At 37.5% G+C, this 18265-nt stretch overlaps 4 protein-coding genes and 1 pseudogene across 6 annotated transcripts in view; 3 read left to right on the forward strand and 2 right to left on the reverse strand.

Annotated features, from left to right (window-relative positions):
- Positions 1–18265, reverse strand: part of LOC119912524 (trichohyalin-like) — a 729783-nt gene that overhangs the window by 427820 nt on the left and 283698 nt on the right. The gene's annotated exons all lie outside the window — the stretch shown is intronic.
- Positions 1–18265, reverse strand: part of LOC119912537 — a 452474-nt pseudogene that overhangs the window by 300419 nt on the left and 133790 nt on the right.
- On the forward strand, positions 542–8025 carry LOC119912541. The gene is made up of 9 exons (XM_038731775.1): positions 542–665; positions 946–1005; positions 1575–1838; positions 2222–2467; positions 2916–3059; positions 3251–3301; positions 4436–4510; positions 6540–6634; positions 6820–8025. Exons 1-9 carry the CDS (start codon positions 635–637, stop codon positions 6841–6843), a joined length of 990 nt encoding a protein of 329 aa, XP_038587703.1. The 5' UTR covers positions 542–634; the 3' UTR covers positions 6844–8025.
- On the forward strand, positions 9151–11664 carry LOC119912544 (high affinity immunoglobulin gamma Fc receptor I-like). The gene is made up of 6 exons (XM_038731785.1): positions 9151–9324; positions 9662–9709; positions 9822–10088; positions 10167–10412; positions 10785–10916; positions 11189–11664. The coding sequence occupies exons 1-6, from the start codon at positions 9294–9296 to the stop codon at positions 11233–11235; spliced, it is 771 nt and encodes a 256-aa protein (XP_038587713.1). The 5' UTR covers positions 9151–9293; the 3' UTR covers positions 11236–11664.
- Positions 14292–18069, forward strand: LOC119912545 (Fc receptor-like protein 5). The gene is made up of 6 exons (XM_038731786.1): positions 14292–14341; positions 14634–14678; positions 14946–15215; positions 15301–15546; positions 17240–17371; positions 17796–18069. Exons 1-6 carry the CDS (start codon positions 14311–14313, stop codon positions 17840–17842), a joined length of 771 nt encoding a protein of 256 aa, XP_038587714.1. The 5' UTR covers positions 14292–14310; the 3' UTR covers positions 17843–18069.

Consider the following 18265-nt stretch of genomic DNA (forward strand, 5'->3'; position numbering starts at 1 on the left):
GCGCCATATGCCCAGCCCATTTTTGTGTGGGTTCTCCTTTGGTTGATATGTATATGATTGGCTGTCTTTGATACTTTTTAAAAAGTTTTTGCTTCATGGCCATCATATTTAAATGATCTATAATGTGTTGTATGATGACCCTGATGAAGACCACAAGCTTAAACACGTTGATTAGACAATTAAGTAATTCGTTATTCTACAGGTTTTACAGGACTTCAGATTTTCCCCTTCTCCATGCACCTATAAGTGATGAAGTCGTGCAATAAAACCCTACTAATAATTTTTTTAACCACTCAAGGCCTAAAAATATCCAGATATCCAACAAAATGGCATGATAGTGGTTAAGCTCTACAGCTCAGCTTGTCCGCCCAGCTGACACACAAAAGATATCATAATAAACTGTGCTTAAAACTACATTATGTATTTGTTGTTTTCTGTTCAACAGTTACTTCTTCTGAAATCAGATTCTCTGACAGTTGAGCCTGTTGAGATTGTACTTTTGTTTTTCTTTTGTTGAACTCAGAGCCTCTCTGTCTCTTGGGAACTGCAAATCAGAGAAACAGGAAGAGGAGGAGGCTCTGACTTGCATATTTTAAATTTGGTCTGATGCTCAGACAGTCAGCAGCAAGACAAAATGCCGGTGACAGCGCTCTGCTTCAGACTGTGTGAGTCCCGAGTCTGTTGACAAACAGATATTGAGTTAATCAATGTTATATAACAGATGTGAAACATAGTTTCAATAGTCAATAGTTTCTTGGTATTAATTATTCAAAATGCATTGATGTACTTTGCACATGTTCTCTCTGGAAGCTGGTAGATTTAAAGCTGTAATCTACTCACTGATAAACTCTCCAATGATGGACGAAATATTACATTCACATGTTACAGCTATGTTATACTGTATATGTTATATGTTAATAGTAAACAGCTCTCTTGTCTCTCCAGTGATGACTGCGTTGTTGCTGCTGGTTGGACAAGTTGACGTCAGTTATCCACGAAAAGCTGGTAAGAAGCAGATAATCATAACAATTTGGTGTTCATGTTGGGTCATGTTAAAAAATACGTCTTAAATAAGCTTCAACTATATCACATCATCCCCAACTTGACAGCTCTATAATTGATGTAGTCATGGAAATTTGGGGACCTAAAAACAGAGTCATGGGCTGCAAAAGATTAACAGATGACATATTAAAACTTTTAAACTTCACACTCAAATGAGAATACCAATAACAAACTTGTAATAAACCAAAAGGTAAATACATTTATTCTTTCAACATTAAGAGAATGTCATCACGTAATGCTTCTCCAAATTCAAGTCTGTTGGAAAATCTGTATGAACATGGTAAAATTATTTGAATATTTTTGTTGCAAACAATCATATTTATGTGTCGCTACATTCACAATAGGACAATAACGTTTTTTGAAACTTTTGCCTAATGAATTAAGACCATGTCCATGTCCATTTATTACGATAAACTATCATGAATTAAATATTATGTTGTTAGAATCAAAGTTACTTAATTTACTTTAAATGTTTGTTTTAACACATCTCATTCTTTGTGTCTCTGTCTCAGATGTAGGTTTTCCTCAGGTTGTTCCAAACAGACAGCAGCACTTTGAGTATGAGTCCATTGTTGTCAGCTGTGAGGGGCTGGAGGGATTGACTGGATGGAGAGTGATGAGGAAGATCAAAGGATCTGTTAGAACATGTGCTTCTATCTGGTCGACATCAACAGGACCCTGTCAAATTAAAAATGCCTTTCCAGGACCTGAAAGTGGAGAATACTGGTGTGAAATTGGAAGGAAGAAAAGCAACATTATCAACATCACTGTCACTGGTATCCAAGTAGTCAAACACCTTAGTCCCCCTTTTAAAAAAAAGTTAATTTATTTGTGAAAATTAATCACATGTGTAAGTCAATGGACTTTTTCATATTCTGTGTGACTTCTGTCACTTTCTGAAGATATCATTATAAACTGTAAATAAACTGTATAAGGTACTTATCCAAAGTCAGTGATGGCGGTCGGCGGGTTCCAGTTTGGACAAGTAGAAAGTTGTACAAGCAAGTAAGCTGAGCAGTGTTCGGCGTTGGACAGGGTCACCTGCAAAATGGATTTTGGCCCATGAAGTGTTTAATATTTTAGGGCTTCCTTTACGCAGTGCGCAGCCAAGTTGTGCTTATGCATAGGAATTTTAATGTTTCTGAAATATGTTTTTCAGCTGGTTCAGTGATCCTGGAGAGTCCTGTCCTTCCTGTGACGGAGGGAGACAATGTGACTTTGTGCTGCAGAACGAAGCAGACGTCCACTAATCTCAACGCTGAATTATATAAAGACGGCCACTTCATGGAGAGCAGCTCTACAGGAAACATGACCATCCACACTGTTTCCAGGTCTAATGAAGGACTCTACAAGTGCAGAATCTCTGGAGCTGGAGAATCAGCAGAGAGCTGGCTGACGGTCAGAGGTAAGACTTAATTTCATGTCCAGTGATGCTTTGTACCTTACCTTTGTTGAGCTCCATGTATAGAAGTATTACAAATGCCTACATGTAACAGATTGTGCCCTCCTCTGCAGTCTATCAAAAGAATTGATGAATTGAGAATAGTGGGGGTAATAAAGCTTAAATTCTTAAAACCTGAGGACTTTGGCCTGGGTCTCTGATATGTTTGAAGTTTTGGTCTGAAAAATTGAAGTTTTGGTCTGAAAAATTACAGTGTTGTGATTGGTGACTGAGAACTGAAGATGAGGTCTGAGGAGGTTAAACTTTACATTTTTAGATACATTTTTAATGTTAATTAAGCAAATGACATAGTAATTGTTTTAATAGTTTTAAGTATTATATTGATAATTAAAAACATGTATTTTACAGCATTAGGATGTCTCATGTGAAGCACATATGATTATTTTTCCAGAAGCTCATGAAGAGCCTCAGCCTCCCTCCCATCATGCCCCTCAGCTCTATCTGCTGCTCAGCGTTGGTGTCAGTGTTTTCTTGGTGGCTCTGATGCTGGTTGTCGGATTACTGCGATGTGGGAAACATCAAACGATCATCACAGGTACACAGAATAAAAATAGAGAAACCACTTGAAACAAAGTATGTTGAAAGTTGGCTCCTCATTGTAGAATGTGACGACTGTGACGAAACACAATGTTACTAACTTACAGCAAACATGCCAATAAGCACCAAAGCTTTGTGGTTCCTGGTGGCCATCACACTGTTTACATTGTTTTTATTTTATTCAAACAGGTACCACAACCTCTCCTTCCTCGTTCCAGACGTCCCCTTCTCCACAAACAGGTGAGAAACACCAACCTCCTTCCTACATGACTATGCATTTGTCACTGTGTAAATTATCCCAGGTGGTAAGGTGAGATAGGACAATTACCTACCTTTCCATCAGCTTACACAGCCATTAAATCCATTTAGTTCTAACATTTCAAATCTTTGCATGGTAAAAGGACATGTAAAGTTAGGTCCTATAGAAATATTGCAAGTTTGACCCTTCTGGAAATGATGCAGGAAACTGACACTGAAATTTTATTTTATGCAGATTAGATTAGTGTAGGCTAATGTATTATCAACAGGCCTTCCAAAGCACAACAGACAAAAAGAGAGTTTATCAGTCCAGTTCTAGCCAGCCACAATAGATATATATAAAGCTCTTCACAACTAGGAACCACAATATTTTGTCATATGTGTCCATTTAATGCATCCATGTTAATCTATGCATCAGCGAAAGTGTGTGTACACACTTATTTGAGATTCAGAAAGGGTTTCCAAGTATACAGTAAGAAAATATTTTGCATTTATAATTTTTTTACAGCACATAAATGTTCTGAAGGTGACGTCTGAAATGTACAATTTCAAAACAGTTCGTCAGTTTGCATAAAATATTAAACAAGTATTACAATGTTAAAATAAAAATATAATAATATTTGATATAACATAATATTTATGATGTCACGTCCCCACCCCTTCCTGCTTCCTCTTCCTGCAGGAGGCTGCAGGCAGGGAGGCTGATTGGGCTGGGCAATCACCTGTGCAGCTCTTCCTTCAGAGCTTATTTAGTCAGGACTGATCAGTCTTGTGTTCTCTCTTCTCCTAAGCATCCTAGCGGGTTTGTCTTGTGTCTTTCTTTTGGTTTATCCTGGCAACACACACACATCTCACTCATCTATTCACTGCTGACACAACTGATAGTCATACTTTGCCACAACACATATTTTTGTGGATTAATTTACTTTTACTTGTACAATAAATCACCTCTTTAGCATGCAAACCTGTTGTGATCCTCACTTCCTTTTTGTCACAGGCCATTTTGCTTTGGAAGTAAATTAATTTGTCTTGCACCAGTTTGATTTTAAATAATTATCTGTCTATCTACCTACCTGCTACTTATGTGTAGAGTGATGTATTTTTGTTATGTTTCAGTGTCTGGAGAGGCTCACGTAGCTGATCCGATGCAGGCAACATACTCTGTAGTCACAAAACCCAGGAACGAGAATGGTAATTCACTTAATTATACACAGAAAGCATAAAGGAGCACCTTTCATCAAGTAATAAAGAAGCTATAAAATGAAAATGTACTACTGAGTACCAAAGTTGACCTTCTTTCAGGCTAAAGTTTGCAGCAATGCTTGTGAACCTGCAATGCTTTGGTGTCACAACAAAATGGCCTATTTAAACTACATATGACCGTGTGTGTGTGTTTCAGGAGCTTTAGGCACTTTTGACAGTTTGACCTGCTGTTTTAGCATCTCAGACAAAAACCACACGAGAAACCCACAGACAGAAAAAGGTAGATGGGCCCCTCGGTTCAGCTTTTGTGTTGGCTGCCTTGGGGGAAGCTGTTGAAAATAATACACGACGATGCATGGTTGAGCCACAACAAGTACTTTAAGCCGCATTGCAGCCTAATTAGTTGTGTGCGTAAGTGAGTAGATGGTTAGTATTTTATAAATAAAACAACAGGGCCGCATTTCTAATCAGAGGACTCATGTACTGTAATAAATTTGAACCCTTATTTTATCACAGATACATTTTGATAGATGCACCTGTATTAACTTAAATAACACAGAATGAGCACTTTTCATAAAAGAGCAGGTCTAGACCGTACTCTATGATGCTATTTACAGAAGCCCAACAGTTCCCACCAAGAGCAAGCACTAGGCGACAGAGGCAAGGAAAAACTTCCTTTTAAGAGGCAGAAACCTCGAGCAGAACCATGGCTCAGGGTGGGCGGCCATCTGCCTCGACCGGTTGGGGTGAAGGAGAGAGAGAGAGAGAAAGAGAGAGAGAGAGGGATGTAAGGAGAGAGAGAGGGGAGGGAGGCAGCCTACACAATATACACACAGAGGTACAGACAGTAAAGGTGATGTTGCTATAGACTAAATGAAAAATAGTACAAATATTTATAGTAGTGTTAATGATAACAATTGTAATGTTAATGATTATAACAACAATAATAACAATAGGACTAGTAACAATAGTTGCAGCAGAGGGTGTCGAGCAGGAACACGGGGGCAGCAGGTGACCCGCAGCCACAGATCCAGACTCCACAGCTCCAGAGCCAGAAACACCTGCAGGAAGTGATAGGAGGAGAGAGGAGAGGGACGAGAAAGCACAAGACTACCAGAAAGGGGAGAAGTTGTGTTAGTAACATGCAATAATGGGATGAGGTTGCATACAGAGGGAGAGAAAGTAGAGGAGAGAGGAGCTCAGTGCATCATGGGAAATCCCCTGGCAGTCTAGGCCTATAGCAGCATAACTAAGGGATGGTTCAGGACTACCTGAGCCAGCCCTAACTATAAGCTTTATCAAAGAGGAAAGTCTTAAGCCTACTCTTAAATGTGGAGATGGTGTCTGCCTCCTGAACGCAAACTGGAACCTGGTTCCACAGGAGAGGAGCTTGATAGCTGAACGCTCTGGCTCCTAGTCTACTTTTGGAGACTCTAGGAACCACAAGTAACCCTGCATTCTGGGAGCGCAGTGCTCTGGTGTGAAAAAAGTATTTCATAGAAAAATAGGCCAATAATTGCACCCTTTGGTACTCCACATGTAAGCAGCAGAGCACAACAGATATAACTGGACAGTTTTCAAATAATTGTCCAGTAATGAATTTATGTATGTCTCTGGCTCGCCAACATTTTCTCTCTGTCAGATGAAGATGAATCCTTGCTTATACATGTTTACCACACCTTACGCCTGGGGGAGGAATACAATGTGTGTTTGACTACTGATTTGCTGGGGGGAAAAAGTGTGGCCTCTGGGATGGCAGGTGACTAACATGTGCTATAGGAAGCTAATAAACCTAAAACACAACGTTAGCCTTTTCAAGTCCATAATACAGTTAAATAATATTTTATATCTGATGACAGGATTTTTAAAATGCATAAATTTCCCAACAAGAGTTGTCTTCCTGGCAGCATGGAGAATGTTTTGAAACAGCATTTAAACCCCTGTTGGGAAATAATTATTTGAATGTTCAGCTTTTAGGTAAATAAAGAATTAACTGTTTAATCTGTCTCCAAAATAGATCCAGGAGCTCCGGGCTTCTTAGCGACACCAGTTCTTTCTGCAGGTACCAACCCACTGACAGAAGAGGATCACTTCTATCATGCAATCAATGACGTAAGACTGAGGGTAACACTGAGTTGAGAGAATGGGTTATGTCACATATAGGGGGCTGTATGCATCTTAATTGATCTTTAACTATATGTTTAAGCCACAGTTCAGATACATTACAATAAACATGAGAGTTAATATTTTAACAATCTTTTTAAAACTATAGTCTTTGTATGTTGTTTGTGTTGCAGGATACCGAGAGCAGAGACGCCTGACTGAAGGAGGGAGGAGAGACTATTTAAAGCTCTGCAGTGTGTGCAACAGTTACAGCTGTTAAATGAACGCAGCAGCCTTTAATGACTGCGGACATTTCGTAATATATAAAAAATTTCTCTATGCAAGAATGTTTTCAAATTGTATGCATTTTAAAAAAAAAAAAGCACTTTCATAGTTTTGTATGATCATGACATAAGATAATGACAAATTTCTGTGCTTATAACAAATATGTTGAATGAACAGTTATAATACTGCAGTTATGTATATTTGTAAAGATAGTCTTAGAAGTTGAGTCTTTATACGTAACAATGTTGGACTTGTTATGAAGCTGATAGACATGATTCGTCATCATTGCCATTATGGTGAGAGAACTTCAGCTATCTCACAGCATCAGTGTCTATTTTAAGATCCACCAGTTTATTGCATTTAAACCACATTGACCCTCTTCACCCATCGGAAGACACTGTTTACAAGAGGAGAGACTCACTTTGGCCTCCTTGATCAAACTGTGTGTCAAATGTTAATATTAATTCAAAAGTTGGTTTGAATATTAATGTTCATCAGCACATTATCAAGAAGTCAGAATATAAAAATACTGTCAACACAAGATCAGTGAATGAAACGACTAATAAATGCCGTTGCGTCATTATGTAAAAATTATTGTGTTATGATCCACAGTATGGAAATCTATAAATTAAAAAAGGTTCCACGTCACCTTTAAAAATGCTAAATTTAAATATTACAACAAAAAAGTTGCCTTCCTCTTGTGTCACTGTGTAAATCACTTCCTGTCACTCATTACTTTCCCCTTTCACTTATGTTTGGTGTAGTTAACTCCCTGTCTTTGTGTTTGATTATGTTTTTCTTTTTAACTTTGTTTCTTAACTTTGTTTCCTGTCGTTTCTGTCCACTTTTTTGTCTCATTATCTCATCCTCATTAGGGTATTTAGTTGGTCTGTTTGCCCCACTCTGTGCTAGTTCACTGATGTCTTTTGACCCATGTTCAGCCATTTTTCCTAGTGTTACTTTCCTGTTTTTTGCGCTTTGGATTTTGAACATCAGACTTTGGATTTGTTTCCTTGTGTTGGACTGTTTTCCTGTTATTATTGTTTAATATCTCTGCCTGTTTAAGTTTTTGCTCCTGATTTCTCTTTTTTTTTTACTTAAATCATTGAACTACATCTGCTCTGCCTCCATTGTCTGCAATTGGGTCCTGTTCCTGTGTTCCATGGTTTGGCTATATGTGATTACATAGTTGTATTTTCAGCTTTAAATGATACAAGGAACAGTCACACCACCAGTAACATAACAAACAACTTCTCACAAGCTGATGGTACTCTTTTCTGTCGTCTAGCCAATACACATGCCAGCATATGAATGAAGAGTACCGAATGGAAGGAGACTATGTATGTATATATATACATATATTAAGTCCTATTTATCAGATCGATTTCAGTTTGTTTTTGAGGTTTATTAAAAACTGATTTTCCAACGAAGATGACTGCACAATGATATACATAAAATTTTCATAAAATATTTTTATGTTGTTATGAGAGTCCTGCTCGTCTTGGGATGGAAGGGGGTCTCTCTGCATTGTAGAAACAACAAAAAACCCTCAACCTTTTTTGTATTATGTCCAGCTACACAGGAAGTATGACCATATTAAGTATATGTTTATCTTTTCTGTTGTTCCTGGTAATGCAAATAAGCCTCTACCTCCCAGTTCTTTAGCTAAGCTTTGAGTTTAAAACTGGTGAACTGCAAACACCAAGTTAATCTACATCTACGAGCCAATCAGAATCAAGAATTCAAGGGCATGGCATCAGGGTTTGGATTGTTGGTACAACACATTGGTCCAGACTGAATCTCACTATCTACCAAATGGATTGACAGAAAAATTTCACAATCCGTGGTTCACTGACAATTAATATTATTATCTTCACTTTTCCTCTAGCAACAACATGAAGTCAACATTTTAGGTTATTATTGAAATATCTTGATAACTAATAATGTACTCGAGCTGTACTTTGGGTTCAGTGCCAATTAGCATTTCTGAGCATACTAAGATTGTGAACATAGCAAACATTATAACTGTTTGACATCAACATGTTAGCATCGACAGACAATAGCATTTAGCGCAAAGCACCGCTGTGCCTCAGCAAAGCTTCACAGAGCCTCGGCAGCGCCACAAGACTCGCTGGCACCTAGAAAATGTCGTTCTAGTCATTTCAGTTTATATTTGTATCTATATATTGACCAGAGGGCCTTCTCAAAAGCCTGCCATTGTTCTTTGGCTCCACCCATTATATTTTGCTTAACCACTGAGGCTATTTGTGCCAAGAGAGCAGCTCTGTCTCTGAGACAAGGCTTTAGATCTAAAGCTCAAAATTAGTGTTGCATCAACAGCAGAAGTAAGCCACACAGGAAGAGACGTGAGCAGCAAGACAACATGGAGGTCACAGCTCTCTGCATCAGAATGTGTGAGTACTGACTTTGTCTCTGTTTCCTGTGATATTTACAAAAAATGTATGATGAAGATATAAGTTTAGGTAAAACATAATGAATGAAGATACATTATATTCTGTTTCACAGGTTAAATGTAGAGGAACGTCTTGGTGACACACAGGAATGTGTGTTTATGACTTTACAAACTTTGAGCTGTAACTCGTACTTTACCAACTCATCATACATCTGACACTTTACTTCTCAGTGTCCTTGCAATGATCATGTGTGATCAAAAAGACAAAAATCATCAAAGCATAAAAGTGCTGCAGAAGTATCTTTGTGGTGTTTAGCTCTTGTCCTGTGTCCCAACAGTGATGACTCTGATGTTCATGCAGCTGGCTGCACATGCTCAGAAAGTTGGTAAGTAAAGATGATACAAAAACACAACAGTGTAAAGATAACTTTATTTCAGTAGTGTTTGATTAATTCAATGGCTATTGTGTATTTTTCTCAGGGATCTTTTCTGTTTCAGATGCAGATTTTTGGATCATTCCAACCAGACTGCAAGTCTTTGAATATGAGTCTCTCTCTTTTAAATGTACAGGCTTCAATGGCTCGACTAGTTGGAATATTTTAAGGAAAATCAAATCAGAAATTGCGATTTGTGGTTTTTCTAAGTGGGGAGTGTCAACTGAGTCATCCTGCACAATTAGAGGTGCTTTTCCAGATGACAGTGGAGAGTACTGGTGTGAGGCTGGAGGGGGAGAGAGAAGTAACTCTGTAAACGTCGCTGTCACTGGTATGTTTACATTGAAATAGAAAAACCAGTCCTAACTCATGTTTAATACTGAATAAATATAAAATACTTGTTGACCAGCTGGTTCTGTGATCCTGGAGAGTCCCGTCCTTCCTTTGATGGAGGGAGATCCTGCCACTCTGAGCTGCAGAAACAAGACAACATCCTCCAACCACACTGCTGATTTCTATAAAGACGGCCTCCTCATCAGGACCAGTTCTACAGTAAACATGACCATCCATAGTGTTTCCACGTCTGATGAAGGACTCTACAAGTGCAGCATCTCTGGAGCTGGAGAATCACCAAAGAGCCAGCTGACTGTCAGAGGTGAGACACCGAAGGGTTGCAGCATATTACAGTTATATTTTGTTTTAACCTTGAATGTGTGATGCTCAGCAGCATTAATGGAATGTGTTTGTCTTAAAGTATTTATAACCTAGTTGTACCTTTTGTAACAGATTTTTATCTTATATTTAAGAGTGCCTTTTCCTTAAGTAAGATTTTAACTGCTGGACTTTTCTTGTAGTATATTATTTTTACTTTTACATAGCCATTCATGTATTTATTACCACAGTTTATTCCTGTATACATCACAGTGTATATATATATATATTATTTTTTTAAATTTTCTAAAATCTAAAAAACACATTGAGTCACCACTGTATTGTCATGAAATAAGAATTTCTTTTGTAATTGCAGCACTTCACAGCACTTCAGAGACTCATCCATTCTCAGATTATTTGTTCCCCATCCTAAGAAACATTGTTCCCATTGTGCCGATGACAATGCTGCTGCTGTTGCTGGGAGCACTGCACTGTGGGAAGTTCAGAGGTAATCAACAATTTCCATAATTACTATATACATATATATATATATATATATATATATATATATATATATATATATATATATATATATATATATATAATTTGTTCTGGTGTCCCATTTATATATTCATCATATTGTAGTTTTGATTCACTAAAAGCTCAATTTAAAAAAGGTAAATAAACGTCTATACATGTAACATGTAATTAATGAATGCTTGTAATTGTATCTCCTGATTCTCTAAGATGTATTTCATTTTATTAATTCATGTTTCTAAGGGTCCAGAAGCAGATGTTCAATGTGCTGCGACTGCATCGAGGCATGAAGATTCTCACAAGTCAAATGAAGACAGTCTACAAACCACAGCTTCTACTTTGAGTAACGCGGACAAACACTTTGTATCTCTAGCATCTCTACACCTCTATGAATAGACTCTGTTGTGTGTTTGTGGACACATGATAAATGTGTCACGCAATTATTAAAATTCACCTCATAATGCATCATGCATGGCTCACCTTCTGCTTGTATTATTGACCTAAAAACATATTAAAACAATTATTTTTGTATCATGATGTTGTTGTGTTGTAATATTTGAATATAAAAAGAGGTCTAACTCAGTTGTTCTCAAACTTTCTCTGTCAAACCCCCTTCAGAAGCCTATAAATCATGTTCATGCAACTTTAAGTTTGCTCAACATCCACAACCCCCCTGAAGTTGCTCTATGTCCCACCAGGAAGGTTTGCCACCAAGTTTGAGAACCACTGGTCTTACTGTAACATGTTTTATTGAAATATCTGTAATAACAATATTACTGTATATTGTATATTTAGTATTATTGTCTTTCTTTTTTACATACTATGAATGATGTACTGCAGGGGGTAGCGTACAACTGATCAAATGTGTCTGTGTGTGTGAGAGAGAGAGAGAGAGAGAGAGAGAGAGAGAACTACAGTCCCCTCCAAAAGTATTGGAACGGCAAATTCCTTTGTTTTTGTTTTTCACTGAAGACATTTGGGTTTAAGATCAAAAGATGATTATGAGACAACAGGAAATGCAGTCTTTATAGGTTTGAACCAAGGATGAAAACTTAGACTAGTCATGCAGAGCTATTTAATGTTTGAATAATCAACCTAAATGGTCAACAATAAGCATCTGTCAGTCACATGTGGGTGGGTTCAAACAAAGGGTGGTATGTCCTGAGTTGTTTCACACATCTAAATGCGAATACCGGGAAATAAGAACTGAAATTCTGAACTCTTGTTTCATACTCATTTTTTTTTATCTTAAACCCAATCAGTGAACAACAAAAACAAAGGAATTTGCTGTTCCAATACTTTTGCAGGGGACTGTATAAAGAAAGGAAAAGAAAAAAAAGGAAATCATGATACTGCTGATCAAGTCGACATGTATTTATGGGAACCTGTGGAATCACATGTGATAAGCACTGCACTTTTGAAATCAGCTGTCAATTAAAATAAATCAAGTAGCAGCTTTACAACTTAACTTCTGGAAAACGTAATTGTAAGCTACTATTATGTTCTCTCTCTCTCTCTCACAGGCTGCCTCTCTCCCTCCCTCTGTTACGGACACAAACACATCAGCTCTCTGTCACTGTCTCTCTTTTCCTCTCTCACTCTTACCTGTGACGTCTCATCTCTTTATTTTCTATTAACATTTTTCATACTGTATTTCCTCGGTTCTCTCTCTTTCCCGCTGCAGCTCTCTGTCAGGAGGCTACTGTGCTGGCATCACAGCAGCCATTGTTATTTCAAAAACGCCTTTGTTATAGATAATAAATTCTCATGATCATTTGCTGACTTTTAGCAGGTTAGAATTTAATTATTCTATAAAATAGTTAAAAAAAATAAATTGAAATTAACTTCTCTGGTCTGCTGCTGCCTTTGTTGGTTAGTTTGAGTTATTTTGTGACTTTGGAGTTTTTAACCCTTTTAAAACAGTGTGACTAAGAACCAAGCAGGAGACTAGCAACTCCTGTGTTCTGCAAGGTTAAATTACTGTTTTTGACAAGGGAGTCTGGAGCCTTTGACAAGAGCAATATCGTGAGTGATCATCGCTTGGTATATCTAAATAGGTGTCATGGGGATTCTTTCCACACTATTGTCAGGCACTAATATTTACAACCGAAGCCTGTGAAAAACAAGTGCTCTTAAAATACTAAAGTTACCCTTTAACATCTACTAGATGAATTGGCATATAATTGTGTACATACATTCATGGTTTCCAGATGATGAATATTAAAAGTAGCAAGAGACAGTCTCTGGCACAAAGGAAGTGCGTCAACCACTGCACAACTAAAAGAGGATAGATTTTTGCTGGCAGCTACCAGTAGCTATCCAGCTGTGGGAGAAAAAGTGAATGGTGGAGAATTAGAGTAACTGTGGAAACTGTGGAAAAATAAATGAGACTCACTGATGGAGGTAAAGAAGGCGAAGAGGGATGATTAACACGGCAAAATTTGGCTTATTTTGAGTTAAATAAACATACTTTGTTAAACGTTTAATGTGGTGTCTCCCTTTTGTTGTGGCCTTTTGAGCCAGGTCATAACACCAGGCTGCTAAATTTAAGTTTCATTGAGGAAACTACCTGAATTAACTTGTCTTTTGATTTCTAGAGGCCTTTCTTGCCATTAGCTAGCCACAGACTAATGTTACTAGCTGACAGGCAATCTAAATAGGCTGACACCGAAGACAATAAGAATAAATCTGTTGACCTTCACATGAACAAGGTGAACTTGTCTGTGTCTTGTGTTGTTGGTAGTTGTCAGAGGAAAGAGAACAGCAGCCATCAGCACCAACAATAACACCACTTGGAAACACTATGGGAGGAAAAGTTGAAGAGTTGTCTGTTAGTTCAGTTTAGGAGCAACATTAGGTGGATAAATGTTATTTTTTACTGAAATAGCGCAACAAATAATGAATTTCCCATCAGCCTCAGCTCTACTTTGGGTTTTGTGTTAAATAGCACATGTTAGAATGCAATGATGGTGGAAATGGTGAACATTGTATGTTTAACTCCACCATGTTTTGTAATTTTAAGCAAGCAGACATTAGCATTTAGCATCACTGTGCCTAAGCACGTCCTCCCGGAGCTGTTAGCATGGCTGTAACTATATTTGTTTTAAATTGTATTTGTATCTGTATTTTGACCAGATGTCCTTCTCCTAAATAAGTCTGCGTTTCTTCTTTGGCATTATCCACTGAGACTTAACTTAACCTCTGAGGCTATTTTCTACCAGGACAGCAGCTCTGTGTCTGAGAGAAGGTTTTAGATCTAAAGCACAAAATTACTTTTGCATCAACAGCAGAAGCAAGCCACAGGAAGAAACCCGTCCTCGCCCTCATTACATTTCAGTCAGATGTTCAGACTGCTGTGAGACAACATGGAGGTCACATCTCTCCGCATCAGACTTTGTGAGTATTGACTCTGTCCCCATTTCTTGTCTATGTGATGAAGCCAAGATGATAAAGAGGTTATTTGAAGTTAAGAAGGCTGTAAAAACAAAATCTGTGATGTTTCACAGGTTTCATTACAGGAGCCTGTTGTTGCAAAATGTGTTTTTGGCTTTAAAGGCTTTTAGCTGACATTTTATGTTTTTCTGTAAGAGTAATGAGATTTAATGAACAACACGCTGACCTTAAAGATAAATATAGATTCTGTAAACTTGTCTCTGTTATGTTTAGCTGTTTTCCTTTGTCTCTCCAGCGATGAATGTGTTAATCCTGCTGTATGCACTTGATCAGAAAGTTGGTATGTACCTTTAGTTGCTCATATATATTAATAATTAAACATTTTTAAGGATCCATTTTATTGTGGCAAAATGTTAAAGAAAAAACAGAAATAGAATACATTGTATCATCAAGATTTTGGTGAACTGGCCCTTTATGAACAAAAAAATTACTTTGTTTACCTTTATAATATTTTATATACAAATACACTCATTCATTTTTTTTGGGTCTATAATTAAAACTACATTAACATCTATGTGAATTGACAATTTTTTTTTCTTTGTTTCAGGTTCAGTGTCTCTTCATGTCGTCCCAAACAGTCTGCAGTTCTTTGAATATGAACCTGTAACTTTCCATTGTGAAGGTTACTCTGTCTCACTTGCATGGAAACTTGTACATAGATTAAAAGGGGAAGTTCTCTCATGTAGAACTACAAGTAAGGTGACAACAACAGAGTCAACCTGCAGCATTACAAATATATATCCAGAAGACAGTGGAGAATACTGGTGTGAGACTGGAGAGGAGAAGAGAAGCAACAGCGTCAACATCACTGTCACTGGTATGTTTGCATTAAGACAACAATCTTTTGTCATAAATTGACCACGAGTTTAACATGAAATAAATATCAAACACATGTTGATCAGCTGGTTCTGTGATCCTGGAGAGTCCTGCCCTACCTGTGATGGAGGGAGAAGCTCTGACTCTGCAATGTAGAGACAAGAAGACTTCCTCCAACCTCACAGCGGATTTCTATAAAGATGGCCGCCTCATCAGGAGCAGCTCTACAGGAGACATGACCATCCACACTGTTTCCGTGTCTGATGAAGGACTCTACAAGTGTAACATCACTGATGTTGGAGAATCAGCAGAAAGCTGGCTGGCTGTCAGAGGTGAGACAGCAATGTGATGTAAATGACTGCTGTAGCTCCACAGACTTTGAAGCAGAAGTTTCTGTTTCTTGATTTCCCTGTTACCTGATTTTCTGCTTTACCATTTAACTGTTTTTATAATTAGAATGTAGTGTTTATAATGTTTAGATTTGCACTGTTGGTTGGACACAAAGCATTATGAAGTTGTCACCTTGGGCTTTGGGTAATTGTGATGGCATATCTCACTATTGCCAGAATTTTAACAAATAATCAATTATTGAAGAAAATAATCAGCAGATGAATTCATAATAAAACTAATTATTAGTTTCAGTCTGATATGGAATAGTTCAAAAATAGTTCCACCCCAACAACAGTAACAGTAAAATCCTGCATTATACATTAATGCATGAGGAATAATACTAATGACATAATGTAAACTTCTTTCTGTTCTGTTAACCTCAAGGAAGCGGGTAAAAAATTACCCGCCATAAAAATGCTATGATTTTGTGATTATTTCTGCTACATGTTGCTCCAACACACTTTGGGAAACATTTAGCACATTGGCTGTTATTTCCTATAAACAACATTTCCATATTTCAGGCTTTTACAGAAAGTTTATTCTATTTTATTCATTGTCTTCACCGTGCAGGTCGTTTACCTGTAAAGGGCACGTTCTCACGCGGCGGCTCTCTTGATGTCATCTACTTGCGCTGTTATAGATGTTATAGCCTAGTTATATTCTAAACACATCTTGAATTTAAATTCAGCATACAATTTACAAAAAACGACTGTTGTAGTGTTTTATAGGCGGTAATAATAATAGCCTCATAATGTCGGCTGGTTCTTACTGTTCTGCTTGTTTTTTCGGACTCCCATCGGGCATCTACACAGGAACACATAGCTTCAAAAGTTTGAAAGTCCAAATGAAAATGGGCAATTTTATCGAAAGAAACGATTATTATCAATTCCAAAATTCATGGTAGATTTTTACTCTACGGAAAAATGTATACACAGCGCTGGAAAAGTTATAGCGGGTCAAAAAGCACAGGAGGGAGCCGCACGCTCTCTTGAATTGACCGCAGAACACACCTCTATCACAGGGAAAAACTATTTGTTTTGATGAACATGTAGAAACACAAAACCTATGAGCAGCGGCTTTTATGCATGTTTACTTCATACAAGTGGAAGCTGTCAGATGCAGAATCAACCCAGGACACATCGCTCAGCCCACCGTCAGACTCTCCTTCACTCACTGCGCTGAGCAAGTGTGATGTCTGTAGTGGGAAACACGTTGCCAATAGCTACATAGAAGGTTTATTCAAACGCTAATATTATCTAAAATGACTGAATTCTCAGGGGTAAATTTTACCCGCTGGTGCTTATAGGTATAAATGCCCATTTTTTAAATCTGGCTTTATATTGACATTTTTTAACAATAGTGGTTGCTACATAACACACTTTTAGGAAAAGTGGGGGACTTGAATATTATATTGAAACAAAGATACATACAATCAAAAAACAGCCGCGGGTAAATTTGACCCGTTGGCGGTTCTGAATAACAGAATTTTAAGATGCTACTGAAAAGGTGCATGCAGCCAATCTGTTAATCTGTGATTTCATGTTATTTTAATCTTACAACGAATAACAATATTACATTCTGAGTCACCACTTTGTCTCGTGACATTGCAGTAAATACCTTCTGTTGTCTTTGCAGCACTTCACAGCACTTCAGAGACTCACCCATTCTCAGATTATTGGTTCCCCATTTTAAGAAACATTGTTCCTGTTGTGCTGACGATAATGCTGCTGCTGCTGCTAGGAGTACTGCACTGTGGGAAACTGAGAGGTAAACAACAATAACTCCTGTCCACTCATATGTAAATGTCACTGCCAAAATGAAAAAATGGGTTGAAAGACTACATAGTGACGATATACTGAAAGTTAATTCGGCTATTAAGAAAATATAGCAGTTAACATCCCATAATGTTTCATCTGAGTGCACAACGTCTTTCTTGTTGATCTTAGCATGTGTTATTATCCATGTTGTTTTATATGTTTATATTTGATCTGACATCCCATTTATATTCAGTGCATATTCTGCTAAAACATCATCATCAGACTGTAGTTTTGCATCAGCTAAAACACAATTTAGAAAAAGGAAACAAACATGTAAATACAGTGTGTCTGATAGAATGATTGTAATTGTATCTCCTGCTGCTCTAGGACGTATATTTCATTGATTCATTGATTTATTAATTCATGTTTCTTAGGGTCCAGAAGCAGTTGTGTCACATGCTGTGACTGTACAGAGGCGTGAAGATTCTCACAAGTCAAATGATGACAGTCTGCAAACCACAGCTTTCTTTTCATTTATGTCTATATTTAATAATCCACTTTGATCCTAGCTCTGACACCCTCTGCAGAGTCACCACAGCATCTACACCTCCATGAACAGACTGTGGTTGACTGTGGACACACATATAAATGTGTCCTTCAATAATCTGCATTAAAATGGTCCTCAGAGCATCAAGTCTCCCTTACTGCTTGTATTTTCTGTGACTAATAAAGCAAAAGTTTAAAAAATGTATTGGTGTATCATGACCATATTTTGTCAAAATATTTGGATAGAAAAGGAACATTTTGTTAACACTTTAATGCCAGTAAAATACCTAAATCAGTAAAATGGTTGTCTCACTGTATGTAACTATACTGTGACTGTGACTAAACTGTGTTTAAATAT

The sequence above is a fragment of the Micropterus salmoides genome, unplaced genomic scaffold, assembly GCF_014851395.1.
Source record: "Micropterus salmoides isolate LMB-PRFRI ecotype aquatic unplaced genomic scaffold, ASM1485139v1 Ms_hic_scaffold_2, whole genome shotgun sequence".
Taxonomy (NCBI): domain Eukaryota; kingdom Metazoa; phylum Chordata; class Actinopteri; order Centrarchiformes; family Centrarchidae; genus Micropterus; species Micropterus salmoides.

Coding starts and splice junctions, on each gene's coding strand:
- LOC119912545 (XM_038731786.1), top strand. CDS start 14,311: ATGGAGGTCACATCTCTCCGCATCAGACTTT. Junction 14,342..14,633: donor ATCTCTCCGCATCAGACTTT/GTGAGTATTGAC, acceptor TTGTCTCTCCAG/CGATGAATGTGTTAATCCTG. Junction 17,372..17,795: donor GCACTGTGGGAAACTGAGAG/GTAAACAACAAT, acceptor CATGTTTCTTAG/GGTCCAGAAGCAGTTGTGTC.
- LOC119912541 (XM_038731775.1), top strand. CDS start 635: ATGCCGGTGACAGCGCTCTGCTTCAGACTGT. Junction 2,468..2,915: donor GAGCTGGCTGACGGTCAGAG/GTAAGACTTAAT, acceptor TTATTTTTCCAG/AAGCTCATGAAGAGCCTCAG. Junction 6,635..6,819: donor TCTATCATGCAATCAATGAC/GTAAGACTGAGG, acceptor TTTGTGTTGCAG/GATACCGAGAGCAGAGACGC.
- LOC119912544 (XM_038731785.1), top strand. CDS start 9,294: ATGGAGGTCACAGCTCTCTGCATCAGAATGT. Junction 9,710..9,821: donor TGCACATGCTCAGAAAGTTG/GTAAGTAAAGAT, acceptor TTTCTGTTTCAG/ATGCAGATTTTTGGATCATT. Junction 10,089..10,166: donor TGTAAACGTCGCTGTCACTG/GTATGTTTACAT, acceptor CTTGTTGACCAG/CTGGTTCTGTGATCCTGGAG.